This window comes from Citrus clementina, unplaced genomic scaffold, assembly GCF_000493195.1.
Source record: "Citrus clementina cultivar Clemenules unplaced genomic scaffold, Citrus_clementina_v1.0 scaffold_2, whole genome shotgun sequence".
NCBI lineage: Eukaryota > Viridiplantae > Streptophyta > Magnoliopsida > Sapindales > Rutaceae > Citrus > Citrus x clementina.
This window is the reverse complement of record NW_006262688.1, coordinates 10792214-10808331: the sequence shown is the minus strand read 5'-3', so window position 1 is coordinate 10808331 and position 16118 is coordinate 10792214. Positions and strand designations below refer to the sequence as shown.

Here is a 16118-nt window from a genome sequence, read left to right as displayed (position 1 = left end):
GTTCGAGAAGCTCAAGGCTTACTTAGCAACATTCGGCAAAGTTGTCTAAGTGCTGCACGGGTTTGCTGCGCAAAACACTCATCTTGTGACACTAAGCTTCTTCTCTTTTTCAACCACTATCAAACTTGATACCACCAACTACATTATTTGGAAAGCACAAATCTTACTTGCAATAAGGGGCAATGGACTTGAAGGCTTTATAAATGGAATAAAGAGAGCTCTTACAAATTCTCAGGTCTTAATAGATGGGCTTCAAAATGCAATAGCTACCGAGAGCCAATGATATATGCTTTGGTTGAGACAATATTAATTGCTTTTGAGTTGGCTATTGACCACAATGTCTGAGAACATCCTCATTGCTGTGACACACTGCACCAGTTCATATGAAATGTGGACATCACTTGAATGACTTTATACTTCATAATAAGTTGCAAGAACAACCTTGCTTAAGATGCAACTCGAGACAGCGCAAAAAGGCTCCAGCACTATAACTGAGTTCTTCATAAAAATGAGAACTCTAAGCATGAAACTTGCAGCTGTTGGGAAACCAGTTTTAGAAGAAGATCTTGTGACTTGTATTCTCATTTGTTGTGAGTATTTTAGTGAGGCTAATACCAGCAACCCTTGAAGAAGTGTATGCCATACTTCTGAACCATGAAAGAATGGAACTACAAAAAAATAATGAATCTATTGAAGCTGACATGGCTATGAGATCAGGAAAAGGAAAGACAAGCAACTGGGGAAATAAAAAAAATGCAATTTGAAAGTAGCTTCTCTAACAAAAATGAAGATTATTATGGTAACAATCAATTTGGAAAACCTGAAAAGGTAAAAGAAAAAGAAAAAGGTCCAAAAACCATCTTTAAGCCTGGTGTTGTTGCAAATTTTTTCTTATATTATTGATGTCAATGTGTAAGTGTACATAATAACTAATATAATGATGAATATTCAAGATCGTCTCCACAAGGATTGATGTTATCAGACTTGCTACAGTAATCTTAACAGTGTAATTTTGTTTTAAATTAAAATAAAATAATTAATTGAAAATCGGTAAAGATAAGTATCACGTCAAACACAAAGGTTAAACCAATGGATAAACTCACTTAATGACATTAACTATTTTTCAATTACAGAACCGTTGCTACAACATCTACTATAGCACTGGGTAAAATCCTTCATGTATCATCAATTGTTGCTTGTTGAATATCTTATATCTTATACAACTTAATAGTGACCAATTGCTACGCTAACAATAAACTATCTAAGTTTTATTTGTCCTACAAGGTGAATTCTTATGTTTAGTTCATAACTAATTTTAGATTAAGTATGACTCTGTTGGAATCAAGTGAAACTCAACTCAGGAAACCCAATTTAAAACCAAGTATTGCTCTGATATATTCCACTGAGATAGACCATTTTGTGGCCCTTTTGTGGCTCTTTCTTAGCTTGTGTCATTAAATGTAGATATTAGCAACACAAAAAAAAAATTATGATTACTATATATATATATTGATTTCAGAGATAAGTTGAAAGCAAGATAAGGTTGAAACATACCCTGAATGTTAAATGTTAAATGGACTAAGTAAAACATGTGTTTAAAATCCATATTTCTACTTAATGATCACTAACAACACATCTAATTTTGTTGTTACCACTTGCAAGCAATGGAAAATTGCTAAATTTTGAGAAATAAAGTTCCTTCCATAAGAGCTATTTTAAATGAAGTAAGTTAAGCCTAAAATGATTGACTCTCAATCAGGGACGGAACCAGACTCCTGGTATAAGGATTGTCGAAATATATCATAAGTTCAAACTTTTGTAATCCAAAATTTGAAGTTTAAATTTAAAATAATGAAGATGCACAAAAGGACTGTGAAAAAAAAATGATAATAAGGTATCATTCAAGTCTCAAATTACATGAAAATATAAAATAATTGTATCTTGTACTATATAATTTAACATATATTAAAAGCAAACTTTACGTTCTTTCATATCCCTAAAATCATTTATGACTGATTCCATGCTAATCTTATTGGCAATATCTCTCTCAATGTATGTGATCAATGTGTCTGTGAGGAAATCATCATCCATTTTGTTGCGAAGTCTAGTCTTGACAATACGCATAGCTGAAAAAGACCGTTCAGTAGTTGCTGTAGAAACTGGAAGAGTAAGCACCAATACAATTATTTTGTAGAAAAGTGGATATATTGATGATCTTCTAGTTCGTACCAACCATTGACATAAATCAGAAAGAGATGATAAATTTTTAAACTCTGGATCTTGAACAACATTATAATTATAATGATCAAGTTGCACTCTGAGATATATTTTTTCATTATCTGTGAAGTCATCTCGATAAAACTTATCAACCAATTGACAAATATCATCAATTCTAAAAGATTTATATCCTTCTCGAGGATCCAAGACTAAGCTAAGCATAAGCAACTCTACTGAGCTAAGCATAAGCAACTCTACTGAGCTATCATTAAATCGAATATTTAATTCTTGCAATTGAGAATCTATTGCTGCATAAAAAATATTTACCCAATAATGCTGCTCCATAGTAAAGTTATTTTCTTGATTACGAGCTCTACATTGCCTTGCAATATAACGAGTATTCATATCTGAAATGTCAATATTGCATGCTTTACAAAAAGAAATCACATTCTCTAGCAAATTTTGCCAGTCATCATCTCTCATTTTCTGCAAAAGTACGTTAGTGGATGAAACAAGGCGCATGACATTAAAAATGTCCTGTGATTGACATTGTAAAGCTTGAGAAAGCAAATCAGTGATCGTCATGATATTTTTCATGAGATGTAAAATAAAGACAAATTCAAATAAAGTTATCGCTTCATAAGTTGCATCTGCATCTCCCCGTGATGGATATGTGACTCTATCCTCCATAATATTAATTAAAAACTCACATGTTGCACTAAACATATTTATCAAACTAGAAACTGATTTGAAATGAGAACCCCATCGAGTTTCACTAGTCTGTTGTAAGGTCCCAATTTGATTAAGCCCTTTACCAGTCTTAAGTTCATCAAGAGCAAGCATATGTGCAATTTTATCAACTTTAGCACGTTTAAACTTATCATTAGCTTGCAAGATGCACCAACAATGTTCATAACATGAGTTAATTTTGTAAAAAATTGATGCACAAGAATTACCACTCGAGATGCTGCAACTAATGTTAATTGTAACTGATGTGCTAAACAATGAATATAATAAGCATATGGACAATCTTTTAAAATCAACGCTTTTAAACCATTCCATTCACCTCACATATTATTTGCACCATCGTATCCTTGGCCTCGGATGTTTTGAATGTCTAAAGTGTGATTAGACAATACAAAATATATCTCTTTTTTTCAAGATTTGTGCTGAAGTCTCAGAGACATGAACTAGCCCAAAAAACCATTCTCTAACAATTCCATCCTTATCAACAAATCTCAAAACTATTGCCATTTGTTCTTTCTTTGACTCATCACGAGCTTGATCAACAATTATGCAAAGCTTTGCATCCCCAATTTCTTATCTAATTGTCTTTCTGACTTTCATTGAATAAATGTGCAAAATTTCTTTTTGAATCTTTGATGATGATTGGATTTCTAGAAGCTCTTGATATAAGGTCAGCAAATGTTTCATTATCTTCAACCAACACTTCCAATAGTTCAAGAAATTCCCACGATTATTTGAAGACTCATTTTCATCATGGTCTCTAAAAGCATAACCTTAAAGTGCAAGGTACTGAGATGCTCTAATTAAGAACTTAAGCTGTAGTCGATTATCGGCAACATCTTGAGTAATATACTTATGAAAAATATGTTGAATAAGTTGAGAATGATTCATCAAATCCTCACATGATGTTTCAGCACGTTTATGAGCAGAGTCAGGATTAATGCACACATGGTTTAGAAAAGCACATTTTTTACCTTTCACTTCCCCCGAGTTCCAAAACCATCTACCGTGAAAGCTTTTGCTCCTTTATGCCTAGATGGTTTATTAAAAAGAAAGTAAGGTAAACAAAAAGCAACATCATTTGCAATAGAATAGTCCAACCAAGTAGGAAATAGAAAATACCATGAACTTTGAAAGCTGCAACCATGATCTCCAGAGTGCGGGTTTTTTGAATGTACAGGTTGGTATAGACCTGCTCGAATATAAGCTCGTCGAATTTCATCCTGTTAATTAATATAATAGCTCCATATTTGACGACGTAGTCCTAGATCATGCTCTAAAGAATTAACATAAACTTCATTAATTTCAACTCTTGAAGATTTTGTTGGCTGATTTTCAGAAATTAGGGGTTCAAGATTAGATACTGATGGTAATTGTGTATCTGCTTGAGTACTTTCTGAATTTTTTTTCTTGAAAAATTTATCAATCGTTTGCTTTTTCATCGGTAAGAATTAAAATAACAATCTTTATAATCCAACAATGAAAATTAACAATGAACATATCTTACTCACAAATAAATATACACTAAGGCTCATCTTCTAGAAAAAAAAAAAAAACCCAAAAGCTCTAATCTTCTTACAAATTTTCACAAATAATTAAATTAAACTGATTGTGTATCATGATGCTTCATACCTATAAACTGAAAATATAATGATCAGCTGGCTCCAAGCAGATGCAGAGAGTAAGATCCAAAGCAACGAACAGATGCAGGTTGATGGGCGACTTTGTAAAGGCAGGAGCAAGAGGCATAAGGTCAGGGGAGTAGCTGTTAAAAGTAAAAAAAAAAATTCTTTATTTGCTTTAAATTATAAAGAAGAAATAAAAGTAAAAAAACATGGGTGGCCCATGTGTTTTCTTTTTTTAATTATTTATAATTTTAAAATTTTGAAATATGTAAAAATAATTTTTTTGAAACTGTAGGGGTTGCCCGGGCCACCACGGACACCCACGGAATTCCGGCCCTGCTCTCAATGGCAAAACAAGCTACATTGCCACAATAGAATATAAAAGCAGTTTTGGAAATTTTAATGAATGAGAAGCAACAGGACCAAAACTTAACAACATGTTACATGTCGAGACACTATGAGTATGATATAATGGCTCATGGATCTGTTAGGTTTCATTGTACAACCTCGCAGTTGCAGCGCCTTTTTTCCATTGTCGATCAAAAGGGCTAACTGCTAACAAAACTTGTCGAGAGACAATCTGTACATTTTTGTTTTCTACTTTCCCGTGCTCTGTGAGACTTCTCAGAGTCTCACATGAAGTTGCCCATTTCAGAAGCAATCGCCTTTAAACAAAACCAGTCAGCTTGGACGTGACATTTTAATTACATGCACACCAGAATCAGACGATGTTGTAGTACTCGAATTGCCTCGTTGATTCATGCAATTTATGGGCTTGAATATGAACAGAACCCAATTGGCTGATGGTGTCCATTGGGCGGCTCACAATGGGCTTGATCACAAAATGTAGGATTCTTCCATTTAAGCCCAAATTTTACGCTCATCAAACCCATTGCTAAGTATACACGTTGCACCGTCAAACTCAAAACATATAAGATTTGCTTATCAGGAAATTTTCTACCACAATTAAGAGTTCCAAATTTATTTTGCATTTCATGCATCGACTTTGTTTGATGTTTGTACCTTGAGGTTGCTTTTTTTTTTGTTTTGTAATTTAAATTAATAAAAGCCAGGCCTTTTTTGCCAATACGGATCTGAAACTTCCAATTCTTGCATAGCATACAAAACGCCTTTTTGTATTCTTCTAAATTCGTATTCATAATTGTTTAATTTCGATTTGATCCAACCCAAAAAAAAAAAAAAAAATGCCTACAATCAAATTGATCTTTAATACTACCTTCAAATTATTTCATATTGGCAGTGTCACAAGCATGGAGGCGGAAAGTGCTTAAAGATGCACTTTCCTAATTTTTATATTCTAAATTTATTAATATATCTTACTCAATAGATAATGTAGTTAATTTATTTAATTTTTCAATTGACATAGACTAAAGAAGCACACAATTATGCTAAATTTTGAAAGATAACAATTTATGATCAATAGAATTATTTTTTTAAAAAAATAAGAATAATAAATTAAAGAATGGACAAATAAGAATAAAAAAGTAAAAACCTGAAAATTAATTTGATATGAATTCATAAATTAAATTTGATGACTTGAGTCTTTGCGTAGAGGTGACCAATGATCGTGGAAGGTAGAGAAAATAATTATTTTTTTCTTATGCAGAAAGTAGAGAAAACCTTAATGTTAATTTTTTTTTTCTTTAGCACCAAAAAAGCTTTGAACAGTGTTATTGTTTTTGGAGCAAAAAACTATTAATTGATAAGTCACAGGTTTAAAAGGAATATATAAGTTTTTAATGATAAGAATTTGGTAGTTAATTTAGGGAAAGATAATTGTAATGCAATAATACATTAAGTAAGAAAATGTAAAATAATAATTGAGTTAGTTATAATTTTGAGATTCATTTTCATTTTCTTTTTAAATGAGTTCATCGTAGACATGAGACTTTCATTAGTAGAAGAACCTTATGCAGTCGTTTAAGTTGCCTAGGAGAAGAATTAGTCTTAATATTCGATTGACTCAATTATTTTGTGTGTGATGAATTAAATCAAAACTTGTCACACATCAAATGCTGATATCGTTAATTACTCTTAGAAGGTTTCTACGGAAAATTCAAAAGATATCATTGTTAGTTCGTCAAAGTCTTAGACTTTGAAGCTGTGTTATTACTTCAACAGGGACGAAGAATTATTACCGATAATATACACCCCATAATCGCATCCGCAAAAAGTCTCCAGCTAGCCTCGACTCTCAGAGCCTTCACACATTTTTTTTCTTTTTTTCCAAGTCAATGTGAAATAAGTCTCCTTAGAAAAACTCGAAGTTCCCGTACTTTTTCGCCATTTGTAGGCCAATCAAGTGAAAAATAAAAATCACATAAAAAAAAATCGTTTAAAAAAAGTAAAAAAAAAAAAAACACGTTGTTGCATACAAGTAATTCAATCAGCAATTTTGTCTTTGACTCCATCTTGGTTGGTGAAATATAACTGAAATCATACAATATTTATTGCACATTCTTGTTAAAGCTTTCATTATTCTTCAAATTCCATACGCCAATTTGTTTCGTGTAGAATCAAATAAACAAACGTGGAAGTTGAATAATGAACTTTTGAGTTATGACATTTCAGAAAATTAAACTTTTCATGGAAAATAGACGTGGTGATAATTTTCTTAATATACAATTTTTGTTTTGTTTTGACAGTTTCTGACCGCTTAGAAAATTTAAGAAATAAGATTATTTTGTTCTTAATTAGTTAAAGTAATCAACTAATTAATTAATTATCTAAAAACTACATTTATTTGCTAAAATCTTTTTAAATTAGTCGTCACCTCCTTTTCTTAAAGTGAAGAGTTTGAGTCCACTTAATTTTTATGAGAATTTATCATGTCCAAATAAAATTTATCAAATTAACTGGCATATATTATTATGACTAAGAAATACAAAAATAGCTTCAATTCTTTCAATCACAATACCAGGATCATCAACTATGTTAGTTCGACAGGAACTAATTTAAACTTTTTATTTTTCTATTTACTGAGCCTAACTGGAATTCATAGTTATAGTTATTAACTACATACGTTGTCCATTTACATTTCTTTAAAGGAAAAAATTAAAAAAAAAAAAAGATAAAAAGATAAATGAGTTAACAGATTGAAGCATCATGTATTTAAGGCTTTCTTTCAATTTTTCTATATAAAAATTGATTGAAAATCCCTTTTGAAAACAAAAATTAATTGAAAATTCTTAGACTCGCTCAAACAATTTGTACTTGAAAAAAAAAATTGAAATAGACGTGTATATATAAGTTTAGATAATTAGTCACATACAACGTGACTTATAACTCATCATAAACTTTATGATGATCCTCCTAAAATAATAATTTTTCTCTTAAACGAAATTAAAAAATTACCCTTAAACAAAATAGTTAGTGGCTTAACCAAATTCATTATGAAAAAGGAAAAAATAAAATTAAAGAAAAATGGGGCTTAGAAGTCAACATTCAACAGTCAAAATCTTCAATATTTATAGGTAATACACATATGGCCTCCCTCTAATTTCAAAGACACAAGAAACAACTCACAGTCTCATATTATATATACAAATACACACACACATATATATCAACATTTACACTCCTCCCTTGTGTCCGGTGTCCATATCTCCAAATCTCAGCCACCGGTCACAGCTCCGCCGCTGAATCCACCATGAGCATCGGTGATGGCGACGACGATCACAAGAACCCTTATTCTCTCAACAGCAAGATCATGGTAACTGCCATTTTTTCACTATCAATCGTCATAGTTGTGGTCCTATTACTTCACATATACGCAAGGTGTGTGCTTCGTCGTCAAGCCAGACGCCGTTCAGTCATCCGCAGCCTTGACCTAGTCAACAACCGTGTGACTCACTCCACGGAGACACCACCACCACCCAAGACTGGCCTCGATCCGACTGTCATCGCCGCCTTGCCTATATTCGTTTACAAGCAAACGGACGGCGGCCAGGACGATGGTTTGGCAGCTGCAATAGAGTGTGCGGTTTGTTTGAGCAATCTTGAAAATGAAGAGATGGCTAGAGTCTTACCAAATTGCAACCACACGTTCCATGCAGAGTGCATTGACAAGTGGTTGGGGTCGCATTCCACGTGTCCCATTTGCCGCACCGGGGCTGAGCCACGGCCGCAGCCGGAATCCCGTGAGGGTCCGGTCAGTGTCGCACCCACGGCTCCCCCGTTATTGGTTTCTGCTGAAGGGACTTCTTCAAATAGTGTAAATAATAATGGGGTCGAAGCAAATTCGGCTAAAGTTACAGCAGGGTCCAGTTCAAGATTGAGTTCTTTTAGAAGAATACTTAATGGGGACTGGGACAGATCATCAAGGAGGCTTCAATTTGAGATTGCTGATTTAGAGAGACAGTGATTATATTTATGGGGTAAATTTACTACAATTTTTTTTTAAACTTTTTTACTTTAGTACATTAAACATTATGTGGCAGTGTAGATACTGAACGATATGGGAAAAAAAGAAAAAGAAAAAGAAAAAGAAAAATGGGGCTCTTAATTAGAAACATTTTTGTATGATATTTTTTTTTCCAAATTTTAATAAGGTTTTATATTGAACAAAATTATATTTTAATTTGTTCACTTGTCAAAAGAGGGCGTAATTTGGTGTTTGGTTACCTAAGTAGATGGTCGATGCTGATATTATAACGAGTATTAGGTGCAATGCATGTGACGTTAAGGTTCCTAAAGCCATATATTTATCAGCCATTGACCTGGCCGATTTGTTAATTCTCTCATAATTCAACTCCTTTACATTCGTAGATTCAGACTGATACTGATCTCCATTAAAATATATATACAGAGAGAGAAAGAATCAAACTCACCTTGAAAATGTTTACATTTATTCGTAAGCGTAGGTTTGAGTTGTATTCACTTCAGCAATCTGTAAGATGAATCAAAAGATAGATCCCAATTTCATTTTTCAAACCTAATAAAGTATCCACGATTAACATAACCATATTTTTCTTTTAATCAGTTGACCCTTGAACGTGAATTCACAAAGTATCTGCAAACCACGGGTAATTTCAAATATCTTGCACCAGCCCCCAAACGACTTTTAACAGCTAAACTAATTGGCAACAAGTACGAATCAGGTCAAGTTTTGACTTGAAAGATCTGAATATGGATTTTCATTTGAATTTGAGCACCCACTTGGTAAAACAAGAAACTTCATCGTAATTGGAAATTTTGCAACTTTGAATTACATCAATGTCGGCCAACCATTTGGAATCATTTGACTCGATGGATTTTTTTTTCTTTTTTCTTTTTTTCTAATTTCGTTTCGTTTTTCATGTGGATGCACACAATTGAGTTGTTAGCAGCCCAGATTTTCAATGTGCTCATACTTTTCCAACATCATTTTCGTTTTGTGTTAAAAAAATATGCTTGTAATTAGGCTTTGTTTCATAACTTTCAATGAACTACTTTTCTTGTTTGGAAATTTCTGGGAATCTTCCAATCTTAACAACTAGCGATGAAGAAAAGGTGTAGGCGCTGTTGCTGAAAGTGGCGCACGGCAAATAGTTGAACAGCACCGAGCAGATAACTAGCTTTTGGCACCACTCACATCGGCAGATTTCTCTGTACGTAGTTGACATATTTGTCTTTGGAAAACATTTCTGTGCATAACACGCCTTACAATGAGTTCATCATGCATCACTTAATCACAAGTCTCTCGTTTATCTTCTCTTAAAATTATACAACAAAATTCAACATCAAGATCGTAAAACTACTGTCAAAATTTGCCAATCAGGTCATTCACAATTCATTTGACTAAGACCCCTTACAAAGTGATTAAAAAAAAACGGTTAAAATACAGCAAACCAAAAAAAATTTGTTCAAAATTGACGACGACTTTCAGTGGAAAGACAATAATTATAATCTACTGTGATTTTGTCATTAACAATTGAACGTAAAACTACTGTCAAAATTTGCAAATCAGGTCATTCACAATTCATTTGACTAAGACCCCTTACAAAGTGATTAAAAAAAAAAACAGTTAAAATACAGCAAACCAAAAAAAAAAATGTTCAAAACTGACGACGACTTTCAGTGGAAAGACAATAATTATAATCTACTGTGATTTTGTCATTAACAATTGAACGTAACTAGTTGACTATACCACTATCAGAAAACATTCACTAGACTAACCCAATCAAATAATAACGACTGATCCTAAATGCCTAAATGTACATCTCAAAAATAAGGCCTTTGCCTTTTTTTCTTCAGCAGTTTCACTGAAATGATCATCACGCATAGGAAAATGATTCCGAACATTGATTCACTCAAAATGTATGTGTGATGACCATGAACAAATGAATGGTAATCAAGGGCCAAAACCATGTGAGAACAATTTGACTGCAGCCACTCAAACCTGCACTATCTGACCCCACTCCCACTGTTGTTGTCGATGAGTTTGAATCGCTCCCACTCCCATTCTTCCCTGATGAGCTGCACCATTCATTTCACATTTATCACAGTGTAATTTTGAACCCTCACAGGAAATATGTCATTTGCAAGAAAATGGTTTTAATGACATAGCAACCTTAATACACTATTAATTCTGCAGATTCTGTGCATTTTCTTTCATTTCCTATTGTCCACATAACTCAGCGAGTCATTATCAATCACAGAAGTTTTAAGTTATATTGAATGCGAGGTTAGATTTAGTTAATACACTTTTCATATGTTTCTAAACAAAGACCCATTTTACACTCTGTTAATACAAATAACAGAATGCAAGTTTCACTAATTTCTAATATAAGACCTCTCCCAAGGCTAAAACCAAGCTGGGCAACCATTCATTACAAAAGCCAAGACTGATTAGAGAGCAGGGATTGCATGAACAACATACTTCTATTTTGTAAAGCAATGTGTTTCAGATAAGCATTTTTTCAAAGCTTTCAAATGGTCATAAAACGAAAGATAAAATGAACAATAATCTAAAACTATTAACAAAGCTCCTTCCTTCAGCAATAAGAAGCAAAATCCAGGGCAGTTCAATGGCAAGTTAAGCCATTTTTTTGTTCTATTTTGACACGAATAATTCAAAACATTCAAAAAAAAAAAAAAATTTGCAATTGACACAAAGCTCATGCAAGTTTTTCAAGACCATTTCTAGGATCTAGGTTTCTCCAACCCCACACAGAGCTCAAATAATAATAGCTACAAATTAAGCAAATAAAGCAGCAAAGAAACAATCTTTTATGTGCTTTCGAAGCCATTACCTTGAGGGGAATTTGCAGCTGCCACGACCTGAGAAGAAGTAATGCAGCAAAAAGGTTATCATAGAATTTGATAAAAGGAATCAAACATAACTCGATAAAGGGTATATGATTTTCAGATCCAATTAAATAAATGAAAAAAATACTCACTTGGGTTTAAAGAAGTGACAGCAGCGTTGTTACCAAAGGAGCAGCTGTCGTCAGTCATGCCATTCTTCAAGTAATAGTCATTGAAAGCATAAGAAGCCATTGTTTGAACATCATTCGGGTTATAACACGGCCCGCCTTGCTGGATCGGGCTGCAGTCAGCTCCCCCGGGCCCACATGCCCAGTCCAGCGCCCCCTGCAGCGCCGCATCGTCCGCGTTGTTCTTCGCCACGCACCACAGCTGCGTCGACACCGACACTCCCCCGCCGCGGCCGCCGTTGCCGTTCTGGGCCTCAACAACTAACGAAACTGCATGAAAAATGATCGACAGAAATAGAAACAAACTGAAGTTGGGCAAAGACATGTTTTTTCGTTTTGCCTTTTTTTCAATTTAAGAGAGAAAGAAAGAGACAGTGAGTGTGATTCTGTTCGAGGTTGTTATTTTAAAGAAAGAACTGAGAAGTGGATGGTGACCGTTGGATTTAATGGAGTTAATGGAGTTTTTGGTTTAATTGATGCAAAAGTGACCGTTGTGTTTTTTGAGAGGAGCAAGAGATCTGGATTTTTGAGTTGTTGCTGCTACTAGTTACTGTGAAAGGGTAGCAGAGTAAAGGCCACTAGTTCTAGTTGCTTCTTGTCGTTTTGTATCGCTTACTTATCTGGTTCCAACTTATATATATGATTCATTATTGGTCGTCTTGTCGGTTTTTATATTATTTTCAGGTATGAAAACAACGCATGTCTCTTGATTCCTCCATTTAATGCATCATTTGATCTAGACCGGGACCAATTGTAGCATCTCCATCTTATTACTATGTATAGTCGGAGAAAACTATAGTACAACAGTGGTACCGTGTTATCATGTCACCATGTCCACTATAAGAGTTCTTATTATTTACGACATCACATATACAATACTCTTTGAAGAAATGTTGTAACAAGTAATATAGACATGTTTTATTTTTAAAAAGTTGTGAAAAAATCTTAAGTTTTGATTGACTGTGGCGTTAAAGTTAGAAACACATTTAAAAAATTAAACAAAGCTGAGACAAAAGAAATTATTTATTACTAGCCGGCTCACACCAAACTCCATACACCCTCCGTTACTCCATTTTATATATTTTGCTTATTACAAAACCCACGCCAAAAGCTTATTATTATCATTTTTTTTACTCAAACAAAAAAACCAACTCACCACACCAAAAGCTCACCGAAATCCAGAACGAGCACTCATCACAATCCTTTGTCTCATTTTCGATTCAGTTTAATTCATTTCTCAATTTCGAGAAAACACATGGTACTAAGATTCACTTCGTTATTATTTGAAATTTCTTGTAAATCTTCTCTCATTATCTTAGCTGCATATGTTAATTTCTTAATCTTTTAAGATTTTTTCTCAATTTCTTAAGATTTCAATTTATTTCAGCTTGGGTTTTGATTTTACCAAAGCAAAAATTGTCTTCAGCTTCCTATTCTAGTAATTTCCTAATCTCTATCTTCATATTTCAATTTATTTGATTTCAACGAGATTGTTCTAGTTGTTTAATTGTTGTAATTTGGTTAAATTACTATGTTTTTTTTTTGGAGATCTTTGATTAAATCAACTATGTTGAGATTTGAAACTTTTGATCTGACACTTCAATTGTTATTGTTGATTAATTCTTATACTTAGTTCTTTTTAAAGTGTGTCGTGTACTTGGTGAATTTGAGCTTAAGAAAAAACTTATAACATTGAATATTGTTGAATCAAATTCCTTTGATATATATATATATATATATATATATATATAGTTTCACCAGCAACCACTCTACTGTTCTTCTTCATATATAGCTCTTTATCTACACTTCTATTGCTTTTTTCACCTTCAGCTTTTTGTTTGCTGAAGTTTGCACAATGAATTATGAATATAATTGCTGAAATATCTTTTAATGAGGCCTATAAATGTTGTTGTAATAACTAATCTAATGCCCACCATTTATTTTTAATACGACTAACTAATGGATCATTTGATTGTTTATGTTGGGGTCTTGGCTGGTCTTGGCTTTCGGTACATCAAGCTAGGAAGTTTGTAGTTATTACTACATATCAAATTGAAGAGAGAAGTAGAATCAATAAATGTGTATACATTGAAACTCCATACCATACTATGTCTTCTGAAAAAATAGGCATATCAATCCCACTATATTTATAGTACATAGCTACTTGTGTAACCTGTTTGACAATCTGCACCAAAACTACACCTTCAATACAAAAAGAGAATACATGGAAGCTAATATTCAGCTATAGATTGAGACACTGTTGGGAATTCCCTTTCTGGTCAGCCCACCTTCTCTAGAGCGTTCTAAGGTGTTAGGAAAAAGTAAGGTGTAAGGCACCTTCACAGGCCTAACTCTGTTCTTCCATCTTTTGTCATTATTCATTTCTATAATTTTGTTTTCGATTTCCAACAGTCTATTTCCAAATCTAATAAGGGAGACTAATTACGGCCTATCATATCCTTTACGTAGGATCCAGAAAATTGTGGGTGGGTTCTAAAGAGTCATTATAACATTCTTTGACACTTAGTTCAATTTGTAAGCAAAGGGTTAGTGCAATCAAGGCAAGTCGCTTTTATTATTGTGGTGGTTTGTTGTTTGCCCCCCTAACAGAGTGTCAGAGTAACCATTAAAATATCTTAACAACTGCAATTATAGATACAAGATCCTTTTTTGACACCATGATCCACTTGACAATTCATCTAGGATGTAAAGCTCAACAGTAGATTAATAATAGTTTTTTCATATATTTTTAGGATCAAATTGACATAGTAACTTGATAAAAAATTCTCAAGACATTCAACTAGTAAGTTAATATTTTACTATTAGCTTTGAATTATATAATATTTAAACCAAGTATTTTGCTTATGTGAATTGTTCTTTCTTTATGATATTTTCAGGATCACAATGAGACAAGCCACAAGAGGAAATGTTCTGTAGACACTTCACATGCGAAAGTAAGTGGTGATTTTTATGAGTTTTATAAATGCTATCCATCATTTATTGTTGATCCTCAAAACTCTGTTTAAAACTAAAATGAATAGATTTTTGAGTTGTTTCTAATAAAGGACCATTCTCTTTATGGAAAAAATGATTAGCATTTTGAGCTTGGGAAAAACAGTTTGAATTTCTTCTTATTATTTGTTTGTCTCTAATCAAATTTTTTATTTGTTATTAGAGAAAGCTGAAACATGTGGAAGCACTTTTCACAAATATTGAAAATGCCCGTTGTAGATTGCTAGATTGGATGGGAACAAAAAAAGTTGTAGGAGAAGGAACAATTGCATCAAGAGATCCACTAGCCAAAGTACATCATATATGTCTTGGACCAGATTGTTGGAAAGTTTGGGTGACAATTGCACTGGTTGAAGATACTCCCTTATATCATGCTACATCTGAGTTTCATGCTCTTAGTGATGCAATTGGAAGCACAATTGCTTGGCCAAAAAACTACATCTTGTTGGAGTAGGCTTATAGTTTCTAATTTTCTTCATACATATACTTGAATCTTACAAGTCAGGGGAAAAAAAACATTAACCTGGGCAAGAGTTTCAGTTTACACTTTGAGTATTATATTTAGTGTAGAGATTTAACAATCTTCAACTAAACTTTTGTTGTATGGATGCCAATTTCAAATGATTTTATGGAGATTATTTTCAGTTGATTGAACTGTTATCAATTTTACAAATTGAATGGTAGTAGATTTCCATATTTATTTACTAATTTTTGCAGCAACTTACTCATATAGCAAATGGCCTAAAAAACAACATTTTAGTAATGTTGTTACTATTATTTTATGTTGCGTTTCTTACCGCAGTTGAAAAAGTCTACAAAAGTTTGATGTTATTTACTGCATCCTTCGTTAGGACATTTTTATAAATGTTGTAATTGTGTTTTTGCAACATTTTTGAATGGTGGTAAAAGATAATATTTCTTGTAGTGGTCGTTGGATCCCAATGAATCTATCCATTCAAGTGGATCCAACGGCTGAATGCAACGGTGGCACGGTACCACCATTGCACTGTAGCCGGACCCTATATAATATATACATTCAGGTAGAAGTATTTAGAAGTATTTGATAAACACTAACTGCTAT

At 33.2% G+C, this 16118-nt stretch overlaps 3 protein-coding genes across 3 annotated transcripts; 1 reads left to right on the top strand and 2 right to left on the bottom strand.

The window, feature by feature from the left end:
• Positions 1-1965: 1965 nt before the first annotated feature.
• Positions 1966-2802, bottom strand: LOC18051519. The gene has a single exon (XM_024190742.1). The coding sequence runs from the start codon at positions 2800-2802 to the stop codon at positions 1966-1968; it is 837 nt and encodes a 278-aa protein (XP_024046510.1).
• A 1812-nt stretch (positions 2803-4614) lies between these two features.
• Positions 4615-9043, top strand: LOC18051518 (E3 ubiquitin-protein ligase ATL41). Its single transcript, XM_006446686.2, is given in 3 exon segments — positions 4615-4716; positions 8084-8170; positions 8173-9043. Coding segments are annotated over 3 exon segments (990 nt in total). The 3' UTR covers positions 8974-9043.
• A 1614-nt stretch (positions 9044-10657) lies between these two features.
• LOC18051516 (PLASMODESMATA CALLOSE-BINDING PROTEIN 5) lies at positions 10658-12612 on the bottom strand. The gene is made up of 3 exons (XM_006446685.2): positions 11990-12612; positions 11843-11870; positions 10658-11066 (listed from the first exon to the last, which is right to left on the bottom strand). Exons 1-3 carry the CDS (start codon positions 12348-12350, stop codon positions 10901-10903), a joined length of 555 nt encoding a protein of 184 aa, XP_006446748.1. The 5' UTR covers positions 12351-12612; the 3' UTR covers positions 10658-10900.
• Between the last annotated feature and the right edge of the window lie 3506 nt (positions 12613-16118).

Coding starts and splice junctions, on each gene's coding strand:
- LOC18051519 (XM_024190742.1), bottom strand. CDS start 2,802: ATGACGATCACTGATTTGCTTTCTCAAGCTTTACAATGTCAATCACAG.
- LOC18051516 (XM_006446685.2), bottom strand. CDS start 12,350: ATGTCTTTGCCCAACTTCAGTTTGTTTCTATTTCTGTCGATCATTTTT. Junction 11,871..11,989: donor TGTCACTTCTTTAAACCCAA/GTGAGTATTTTT, acceptor ACTTCTTCTCAG/GTCGTGGCAGCTGCAAATTC. Junction 11,067..11,842: donor AGCTGCAAATTCCCCTCAAG/GTAATGGCTTCG, acceptor TGAATGGTGCAG/CTCATCAGGGAAGAATGGGA.